Source organism: Maniola hyperantus, chromosome 14 (genome assembly GCF_902806685.2).
Source record: "Maniola hyperantus chromosome 14, iAphHyp1.2, whole genome shotgun sequence".
Classification (NCBI taxonomy): domain Eukaryota; kingdom Metazoa; phylum Arthropoda; class Insecta; order Lepidoptera; family Nymphalidae; genus Maniola; species Maniola hyperantus.
Genome location: NC_048549.1, coordinates 4,441,474 through 4,453,531, shown reverse-complemented (window position 1 = coordinate 4,453,531; position 12,058 = coordinate 4,441,474). Strand labels below are relative to the sequence as shown.

The following is a 12,058-nucleotide window of genomic DNA, read 5'->3' as shown; positions in this document are numbered from 1 at the left end:
GTTTCCTCACGATATTTTATTTTCTTCACTGTTAAAGCAAGTGATCTTAGATTAAGGATTGATCTCCGCTGCGTTCCCTGAAAAGTTAGAGGTGCGTGCCCGGAATCTAACCTCCGACCGCATGGACAGGAGGCCGACGTGTTAATCACTAGGCTATCATCGCTTATCTGGGTATAGTTCTTGCATTTCACGAAGGCCACTGAATCATACTTGTGTTTAAGTCGTATCGGTATACGTAAGGTACACTAAGGCTGAGATCTATAGAGTGCACTTAGACTTTGCTCAGACTTAAGATTGAGTGTGCGTTTGACAGCGCTTGCTCGCGACTGATTGGTCCGACATGCACGCACACTTACGCAATGACCTTGTAAACGACGCGACGTTACCACAAGTAAAGTTCACTAGCCTTCGTAAATTGCAAGAACTGTACTAAAACAAGAATAACCAAGAAGCTATATTTTATTTTTCAGAACGGCACAGAAGCAGGCTCTTCGACGCCCAATGCGGACTCCAGCCCGGGGAACTCCATTTCCGACGCAGAGAACTTCGAATGTTACGGAGAAGCCGATGGTGATACGCCTGCAGCTAATACGTTAGTATCTATTGGTGACTTACATCACTACCCATCACTACCCATATTATAAATGCGAAAGTGTTTGGTTTGTTGGTTTGTCCTTCAATCATATCTAACGGAGCATTTTATCTCGGAAAATCGAAGAGTTTTAGGTTTTGAAAATCCCGTGGTAGATATTAGGAATTTGTTTGAAACACTAATGTAATACCTGCAAAAACGTGTTTAATGAAACATGGGTTTAATAAAACTACCAACAGGTGCGAACGTAGTTCTAAGGCTAACTTGTATCAGATATTAAAAAATGTAGGAGAAAAAGTTTTAACTTGCAATCCTTACAACGCCATCTAGTTTGTAAGCGAGGAGATTCCATATTGTAGCGTAGTACAGATGTTTCCAAAGTTTATTCGTAATTTAGTTTACTTTTATTTTCCAGTTTATTAGTACCTACTAGGCTACTTTTTATCCCGAAAAATCAAAAAGTTCCCAAGGGATTTTAAAAAACCTAAGTCCATGCGTACGAAGTCGCGGGGTATCAGCTAGTCCATTATAAATATATGAATACGTAAATGTCTGAGAGTCAATTTTGCGCCTCGTGGCTAACAGAGGGCCATTAAAAAAGGACCCCAAATGGGTTTGAAACTAGTCCAGCATATTCCGACTAAATGCGAGTTCAATCGTCAGATATTTATATTTATAAAATTTATAAATTTTTTGTTTCTTCTTTTTGCTGACAGGGTAGAAAACGGATCCAGAAGTCCTGGAAACCACTTAAATAGACACTCATGGACGAGAACCAGTCTCAGGCGAACCCCACCAAGGTATGTCAAACTATTTTGTAAATTGATATACCTACTTACCTACTAGCTACTCTGATTTTTTCCATTGCAAATTCTGAATAATTTCTTGGGGCTACCTTAATCGAATTTTTGAAGTAGGTACGAAGTAATAAGATTTTTAAAAAAGGTACATTATTAATGTTCTCAAAGGTGTGTGAAGTCTACCAATCCGTACATGCCCAGCGTGGTAAACTATGGCCAAACCCCTTCTCACGCTGAGAGGAGACCAGAGCTCTGTAGTGAGCCGGCGATGGGTTGATCATGATGATGTACATTATTTATTTTATTTACTTTGTAGTAGACCAAAGTGTATCCGTGGCAAATGAACCGGTTTTCATCAAGGCGGTTGGATCAATAATGAACCAGTTACTATAGGCATGCAAAAGGCTAGGGACAAACCTAGCGTAATTTCGTGAACTTACACGAAATTGAAGTAAAACTTTTTAGAGTTGACTTTAGAGTTTTTCGAAGGAAGTAGGCATAGATAACACACCATATTATCAGGAAGTAGGTACCCAAAGTTCGCATTGCTTGCATTCGTTTAAAGAATAGCCGCCGAACAGAACACTTGTTTCATCAAGTCACCATCTCGTATCAAGATGTTTTAAAATACTAAGTAGTTAGTGCGATAATAACTTTATTTTGTACTTGACTATATGATTTTGATAAAAACCTTTTGTCGACTCATTTTCTAAAGAAATCTCAAGCGTGTTTAGTTATACTACAGAATAATGAATAGTTAGTTCGTAGTACCTTACAGGCTTTAACAGCGCGTAAAGGTTACACGTATTAATTTTTTTAGGCGCCTTGTCTACGTAGCTTTGGCGATCGTCGCGAACACTGCTAGATTTGTCCCTGGTCTAACCTTATATTTTTATTTTTGTTGGTTTAGTTACCAGGTTTCTTTATGTTTTGCTAGTAAATACGAGTAATTCGTGGGATGAAAAAGTTTAATTCATGAAACTTTAGTTAAAATTATAGAGGCTATTTGTGCTAAACAATTAATAATTAAAAATTCTTTCAAAAATCTATATTTTTTGGGTTCGCTACATTATATACGTATAGTTTTATTTATTTGCACTTTTTGTAGCTTATCACATTTTGTTTTTTTTTTTTCATAGCCATCAAGAGAATCTGCCGCATCGGCGATGGGGCTCTATGCGACAGTAAGCATTTTTTCTTTTTTTTGCATGCACTTTCTGTTTTATGTTCTAATGCTTTTAATTATTTTGACAGATTTCAAAATTCAGACGTCCAAAACAAATATGGCTTCTTAACAATGTTTATAATGATGATCGCATATTATAGATGCGCCGCAAAAACCGTACGTGCCAATCTGAAAATGTGAAGAACGTCAGTAGCACGAGTTGCATAAGAAATGCGGATAATGTTACAAGCTAGCCCGCATTCTTCCAACTCGTACTATAAACATTCTCACATTTTTATTACTGAACAGTATTGCTCTTGCAACACGAGTGACTTGTCCGTAATGTGCGTTCAGCATTAAATAATTAATAATATAAAGATATGAGGCGCGATTTTTATTTATGTAGTATACATAAACAAAAATCGTGCCTCGATATTTAACACTTTTTCATGTAACGTATAAATAAATTCAGCAAATAATATCTGCATTATAATGAGCCTTGGAATACAATGTATTGTAGTTACCCATATAACACAAACAGATTGCATTATTGACAATAATGATCCTAGTGATTTATTATTATAAAGGTATTATATGTTATGTTACATGTTATACTAATTTAGTGAGAAAACGTCACCTAATAAATGTCACCTGTTCTCAAACTTTTATCCATTCACCCGGGCCCCTAGAAATTATATGATAGTTTCTTAAGATCTAAAAAATACCAATTGACTTACGATGTTCAAACAAAATTAAAATTTTGTGTATTATATTTGTATTTATATTGTGTATTTATATCTACGAATCTACGCTAATTTACGAATTATAATAAATACTATTAGGTATATTAAACGTGCATATAATATTTCACGTCATATTTTGCGTGGGTCGCATTTTTCCTTCTTTGGTCCACGAAACAGCCAAACTTAAAGTGAACAAAATATAAACTGTGACCTTTAAATTGTGTAGGCAGTAGGCCATTGAATCACGATTCCATGATCACTAGTTATTCCGACAGTATCAATGAGTCATTCTACGGCACGGCAGCTTTAAACCTTGTATAACTATTAAATAATAATATTTGTAGGTACTTATATGAAAAACATTATACAATAAATAATTAAATCTGATAAAACTACTGTTTTTATTTAAGCTTTATCACAATAAATACATATTATAAAGTACTAGCGATCTGCCCTGACTTCGCATAGTTATATTTCAACAAATACAAAATAACATTAAACTATATATTGACAACCTCCCTGGCGCAGTGGTGAGCGCTGTGGTTTTAATAGTGGGAGGTCCCGGGTTCGATTCCTGGCAGGGGTTTGGAATTTTATAATTTCTAAATTTCTGGTCTGGTCTGGTGGGAGGCTTCGGCCGTGACTAGTTACCACCCTACCGGCAAAGCCGTGCCGCCAAGCGGTTTAGCGTTCCGGTACGATGCCGTGTAGAAACCAAAGGGGTATGCGTTTAATAAAAACTGCCATACCCCTTCCAGATTAGCCCGCTATCATCTTAGACTGCATCATCACTTACCACCAGGTGAGATTGCAGTCAAGGGCTAACTTGTATCTGAATAAAAAAAATTAAAAAAAAAAAACATAATATATACCATTCTCTTGAATCACTCTATCTTTTGATGAAAACCGTATTAAAATCTGTTGCGTAGTTTAAAAGATCTAATAGTGGGTACATACAGTCGGCGGGAAGCGACTTTGTTTTATACTATGTAGAAAAGAAAGAAATTAATAAAAACATACATACACACATGTACATATCTTACATATCTATTTTTCGAAATACCTCATGAGGGACCACTTATTTCAAACCTCCATCTAAACAGGTTAAAAACGAGTTAAACAAATTTTATACTCGACTTCTTGTACGGCCTATCTTTGTTGCATCCGTAAATAGATGAACTTTTTGCTAGTCTATTGTTTCACGGCGACGCTCCGTAACGTTCGACTAATTTTAGTTAACCTCAACAGGTAATTAGCTCAAAAAACAAATAATGTACTTATTATTTAATTATAATAAACAAGATAAAGTTCAAAAACTACTTAAAACAACTAATCTTGAAAATACTGCTACGGACGAATGATACATTCTTTCATATACATATTATAACTTCTATATATTTTTAGAATCTATAAATACTTGATACCTTTCGTTACATAGCAAACTAGGAACTATTATATAGCTACAAGCCTACAAATATAAAAGCTATACATATTCCAAAAAACGGACAATTAGGCAATGGGTCTAGTCTTACAAATTGCGCCGTCCTTTATAGTGTACAACGTTTGCCCAACACGCGACAATCTACGTTCTAACAATCGAAATAATGTTAATGTTGCATCACATACCCAGTAATTGTGGTTACAGAGAGGCTAAACATCGCAATTTTGTCCGACCCGAAATACCACTAAACTTCTTTTTTAAACAGCAATTACCTACCGTCCTGTCGAATGAACTATTTCGTAAATTAACGCAACATGCGAGTTGGTATGGTTGGCATATCAAATTAATATTAAGATAACGGAATTCATTGATACTATTTATAAATTAATGCCAGTTAGTATCAATGAACCCCATTTTCTTTTGGGCCTCTTGTAGGTTAGGTGAAAATCCACCTAGATTTCACTAGCAAGATGTTGTGAGTACAGATATTATAAAAATCATTTGACTTTGACTTTGACTTTGACTAGGCAAAATAATCTCTACAATATGACTTTTATTTATCCCTTCAAAATCCAACAATATTAATCTAACTTATGCCAGATGGGATTTAAATTACTTAACTCTTTTAGTTAAAAGTTCCCCATACTGGTCCGGATCAGTTAAATAACAATCTATAAACCTAATTTAAACATTGCTGGAGCTTCATAAAATATTAAAATATTTTAGGTGATATTTACTACAGATTTTGAAAGCGTGTTGACGGTTATCACAGAAGGTTACTGTTTCCTGTTCTCATTCACACAATTTAACTTACAACTTTATAACTAATGTCCGTCTTAACTGGTGTCCGCGTTTGCAAGACAACATAATATATGATAATGACTAGAAGTTACACAGAAAGTATCGATATTGGTGTAAAATGTGTCTTTCTAATATTCTCGTAAAATGTTTTCTCCGGTTTCTATTTCTATACTTATTGTTAGCAGTAAACTATATCTAGATATTGAAATATAAAAGAGAGGTATAAAGTCCTCATCCCATCAATCATCATCTTTTCAACAATATTATATATTTTGCGTCCACTGTTTGGACCTTTCCAAGGGCGCACCAATATACACACACGGTCTCCACTCCAAAAAAGTATGCTCCAGCAGAGATGGGTTCTGTGAATCTACCCGCTGCAATTTCAGATTGCTTAACCTTTATATATTGTTTAGTTCCTTTAAACTAAACCATAGAATTAATATGATTAAATAAAATAATAATTCTACTACTCAATACTCAATCTATCTTATTTAAAAAGCATTAGGCTCGCGTTAAATTAAATTTAAAGCCTCTTCTAATTATTTATTTTGTTGTTGATAATGCACTGAAGCTAACAGGCGTAACTATAACTACATTAAGAAAGTATAACAATGTTCCAACCCGATACACTTCCATGCTTGCCTAGTTACATGATGACATGCTTTCCAAAAAATTACTTTAATAAAAAGTATTGAATAATAAATTAATAACAGTATAAGTATTGAATACATCAAAACTAAAAACTCATTTAGGGTGTTTGTATACCACTACATCATACTCAGAGTTTCTCTTGGTGATCAAATCAGAAATTCAGATATCCTTATAAGAACCAGAGTAACTGATATACATAGTTAGCTGCAGTGGTGATAGACGAGGCTCATAGTTTGATGAACCGACAGACGTTAAGGTCCCAAAATGCTGGAATGGCAATCTCACGCTGGAAAGCTCAGCGTTTGCAGGCCTTCCACTAGATGGGCAGACATAATCAAACGAGTAGCAAGGATACAGGCGATGCAATACCACAACATGTGGAAGTGCTTAGAAAGAGGTCTATGTCCAGTAGTGCATCCTATCAGTTAGAACATCGATGATGACGATACCATAAGATACCCGCGCAAGGGCAGTAAGAGTTGGACGCATTTATCAATACTGAAAATCCGTATGAACAGCAAGATTAGCCATCAGCTTAGAAATGCTCACGCCTCACACTCACTTATTTTTAAGACACGCTCAATGCTGTCGGATCTTATTGCTAAATTCATTTAATATTGTGCTCCTTGCACTGGCGATGGTGGCTCTTGAACCTTATGTTAATTCAAATCTTGCGCCCATGTGCGACCTCCTTTACTGATGGTTGAAATTGTAGTTAAAATAAAAACGGGCTCTCAACAAAAAGACGATTATAAAAATCCCAAAACTGTGAACAATAGTCAATAATAATAACTACTTATGATAAAAGACACGTGATGTAATAATATGCACGTGAACATATTTAACGATTTACCTAATTAGGTTTTAAGTTAAGCCGTATTTTTGCTAAGTCAATTTAGCTGTATTATTTTATACTGATCCCATTATAGGCATTAGTATCTACATCCAATATTAACATATAATTAACTTCGTAGTTACACATGAAATTAAGGTTTTTGCGTTTTTTCCAGTACAAATATTCCACTACATATATTCTTAATAATGAATAGTATAACTAACATTTAGTACAATTCTTGCTAGTCCTTCTCGGTAGGAAAGGCATTCCGAACCAGTGGTAGATGCATTTTACAATTCAAAAGTACTTGTAATAGTTTAATTGAATAAAAAATATGTTTATTTTATTTTGTTTTAATAAATAGTTCAGCTAATAAAATATATGTATCAATTTTATATATCAATGAAATACATTAAAGCTCATTAGAAATATTGTTTAGCTAAATCACCCCTCAGGGGGTCGTGACCAACACTTTGAGAGCCACTGTAATATTTTTCTTATAAGTAATATTATAATCCGCAACTCTTTTCCCTTCATGGGTATGTTGTATGTTGATTGTGATACAATAATATGAGCAGCCTACGTCCGACTTCGTTGCTGCGGACTGCTTAGTAATTTAATAACGGGCTGTGTTTCGCCGTCCACTATTGTGAATAAAACTGATCGTGCATTAGATGTGAACCGCAAAACCCGCCGCGCTAGCCGTCACTCATTAGCGCTGAAATGAAAATAAGATTAATGTTACATGTATTTTGATGTCACAAATCCCAACCTGTGGATGTAATAATACAGAAAATTTGAAACTCACGAATATACTTACAGTACGCAGCAGAAAATATTGTACATCGACCTTTAGAAAGAGATAGCAGTTTCGTAGAGCGTTGTCTCTGTCGTTGAGAACGACAAAACGTCACATAGGTATGAGTGGCAGAGACAACGCTCTTCAAAGCCAAAATCTCATTAAAAGATTCGATATACAATATTTCTTGCTGGCTACTATAACACCTTTGCTCCATCAGCTAATTCGGCAGCGGCCACATTTCTGACAGTGCCATGCTGTCGACTCTTGCAGCTGTTGTCAACTGCATTTTCAGAGCTGAAAAATGTGTTTGCGTGCGCTGGGGCTCTAATCAACGATCACCTTTATTCAGGCCTTGCGATGTAGCCTGCGATCCACTGTCCACCATTGTGCTTGTTAATGCGTCAGTCCATCGCGGCCGCGCGCTCTTTCTATACTTACCTGCACGCAGAAGCGAATTTAAAATTCGGATTCCGAATATCTACTTTTTTTTTGGCTTTTTTAAGTAGTGCTGTGAAATTATAATCGGCTTAGCACGTGTACGGAGAATACGATTAGTGATGTAGACAAAAGAGTGTCGCGTCCATTCCACGCGACTGAAACCGGATTACAAATACCTCCTATATAATCAGTGGACATTTTATTTGTAAAGCTGGAGCGGAAGAATATCCACATGCATTACAGAAAGCGGCCCTACAGGTTAGAAATTTTATTACCAACCTGGCTAGATTAGATTTTTTTTTTATTAATTTAGTTCTGTGCATAACAAATTATTATTTTATGTTGATATAATTAAAAATTTAGACTATAAACGTATATTAATTAATACTGCATTGATTAAAATATTTTAACATTTAGATGTTAATGTATTATTTCTTACTCAAAAGTTTTGAAAATGAGTAACCCAAAAATTTTAAATTGTTTAACTCAAATTCTGAATGACCTCATTTTTCACGCTCTAATTAAACATTAGAAAATGAAAATAAATTTACGTAAATCTATTCATATTTAAATTTTATCGTACAATCACTTCACAAAACTTTAGGTACATAACATAAGTAATTACTAATTAACGGTACTGAGTACCTACCTGTCTATATCTACTTAATTAAATTTTTAATCTCTAATTGAATCTCTTTACCGCTAAACTAATTAAAAGAAATTAATTTTAATTAAGTAAATACTTTTCAATTTCAAACAATCTAAATATAATATAAAAGGAAAATCTATCAACGTACAGCTCAAACTACTGGACGGATCAGGCTAAAATTTGCATGCAAATAGCTATTATGACGTAGGAATCCGCTAAGAAAGGATTTTTGAAAATTCAACCCCTGATTCATGTTGAATAAATGTGTTGCTGATCGCAAATCTCGAGGACAGCATGAACCGATTTCGCTAATTCTTTTTTTATAATATTCCTTGAAGTACCTACGAGGATGGTTCTTACGGAGAGAAAATTTTAAAAATATTGAATCGACTGTTAGGCGGTACTAAGTTCGCCGGGGCAGCTTTTATATAATAAGTATATTTCTACGCGTATAACACGGGTAAAATACCAGAATCAATGTTAGTAATATATCTAAGAAGCGTATATACCTACCTACTCGTGCATGTCTTAAATCTAATTATTTTTTAATCGACTCGGTCTTTGTTACTTTTTATAGCACGTAATTGTCAGGCAAAGGCAGATAGCTGTTCATCGTTGAGAACAAGGCAACAATGTGGTACGCATGGGTGTTTTATAGTGTACATTCCATTGTTCGAAGTTCGAACTATGGTGCGGATGAGCAATGATATTGTCTAACACGCGATGGTAATGGAATCGCTTATTCAGTCGTCCAAAACTGTTAATAAAAAACATGCATTTTTGACAGATTTATATACTCAATTACTAGCTGATGCCCGTGACTTCGTCCGCGTGAAATTAGATTTTTTTAAATCCCGTGGGAACTCTTTGATTTTCTGGGATAAAAGTAGCCTATGTCACTCTCCAGGTCTTTATCTATACCCATGCAAAAAATCACGTCAATCCGTTGCACCGTTGCGACGTGATTGAAGGACAAACCAACAAACAAACACACTTTCGCATTTATAATAAGGGTAATATACTGATTTATTAGATATAAATAATTATCATAAACTAGCTGCCCTGGCGAACTTCGTACCGCCGAACAGTCGATTCAAATTTTTTTAAAAATTTCTCTCCGTAAGAACCATCCTCGTAGGTACTTCAAGGAATATTATAAAAAAAGAATTACCGGAATCGGTTCAGCTGTTCTCGAGATTTGCGATCAGCAACACATTTATAGAGATTAAGGAATTATTATTAAAAGCAACATTAGATTTTGCACAACACTGTGAGTATCTACCTACCCAAGTAAATGCTGTCTAAAAAATTTGGGTTAACATTGCTTAATATTCATTCTCCTTAACTACAATGCCATTTTATTGGACCTCGATATTTAAAGTACATTTACGAAAAATAGTTACTAACAATTACCTATTTTAAAATTATAGCACGTTAGTCACGGTCATTAACCGGTAGATTTTGATAATAAAATATTATAAAGGAAACAAATGCACAACAATAATTTATTTATTTATTCATATAAATATTAATAATAAACTCTTTTATTTATGTTTTATTATAATTTATAATACCTAATGCCTAAGTACCTATTCTTTTTATAGTTAGTAACTATTGTTTTTAACCCACTTCCAAAAAGGAAAGTTGTAAGGGTTCTGTACCTTTAATGGAAAAACCGGCCAAGTGAGAGTCAGGCTCGCGCAATGAGGGTTCCGTACTACAGTCGTATTTTTTCGACATTTTGCACGATAATTCAAAAACTATGATACATAAAAATAAATAAAAATCTGTTTTAGAATGTACAGGTGAAGACCTTTCATATGATACCCCACTTGATATAGTCACTCACTTCGAAAGTTGAAAATACTAAGTATTAGTATATGACCACAATTTAATTTTTTTTTGTGTGATCTAACCCTAAATTCACGGTTTTCAGATTTTTCCCCAAATGTCAGCTATAAGATCTACCTACCTGCCAAATTTCATCATTCTAGGTCAACGGGAAGTACCCTGCAGGTTTCTTGACAGACAGACGGACAGACAGACAGACAGACAGACAGACAGACAGACAGACAACTAAGTGATCCTATTCCGTTTTTCCTTTTGAGGTACAGAACCCTAAAAAAGAAACTCTAATAGGATCACTTCCTTGCGTATGTGTCTGTCTGATGTGTCTATCAAGACCCGTCAAGAATATCAAAACGTATAGGGCATTCCCATTGATCTGGAATCATGGGCATTGGGCAAGTATAGCAATGTCTTATAGCACAAGTAAAGGAAACGTCCGAAAACCGCGAATTTGTTACCGGTTGCTTAGGGGTGCAATTAGATGGTTCAAATTGTGGTGAAAAGACGATAAATGATGTCGCTTTCATACCAAAATCAGCTATGGAAGACGAATTAAATCATTTAGATGTATAATTATGGTAGGTACATGAGCATGACTCACTTCATTGAATTAAAAATCCGTTAACTGCAAAAAATGTTTTCTTAGTTATCGACAAAAAACGTGAGAATTTTCAATAACAAATGTATCTAAAAAATAATACTATGAAAGACGAAGGGTTTTAGTTAGTTGTTAGTTTAGTCCTACGTAGCATTTTTTAATGTATAAAACGGGTACATACCACGATTAATTTTGCACCGTTGACCCGTGCAATTGGGTTGAAATATCGACAAATAAAAACAAAAATTAATCGTCGTATGTACCAGTTTTATACATTAAAATATGTCGTTAAACCACGAAATAAGCTTAAAATCACTACGTAGCATTATTTTTTTAATTGCTGTGTTTTTTGGCGCCAACTCAAAAAGTATTTTTGCAGTAGATAAAGGATGTCAGATTGATTCAGCACCCGAAATGGAACCAATAAATTCAATCAAATGAAGGTCTGCATTAACGTCATTATTTATTGGGTAATCCCGTCTTTTCACGCTTTTTGTGGTTTTTCTATACAACTCCGCAACAAAGTTTTTATCTATCTTCATGATCCGTTTATCTGCTTCCAACCGTCACAAAGTAATTAACAACTGAAAGAGAAATTAGGTAACTGTGAGTGCATCAAAAACGTTGGAAAAGTATTTGATGAACGGTTTTTGTGCACGCATTTAAAATAATGTAGTCTTTTCTTTTAACTG

At 34.7% G+C, this 12,058-nt stretch overlaps 1 protein-coding gene across 5 annotated transcripts in view; it reads left to right on the top strand.

Moving 5' to 3' along the window:
• Nucleotides 1-12,058, top strand: part of nuf (rab11 family-interacting protein nuf) — a 94,942-nt gene that overhangs the window by 44,710 nt on the left and 38,174 nt on the right. For 4 of the 5 annotated variants that reach the window (XM_069502941.1, XM_069502940.1, XM_034975226.2 and 1 more), the window contains 3 exons: nt 471-592; nt 1,309-1,392; nt 2,532-2,576. In XM_069502941.1, the coding sequence (XP_069359042.1) occupies nt 471-592; nt 1,309-1,392; nt 2,532-2,576 (251 nt within the window). The remainder of the gene's footprint in view (nt 1-470; nt 593-1,308; nt 1,393-2,531; nt 2,577-12,058) is intronic. The other variant, XM_034975227.2, reaches the window with a different exon arrangement.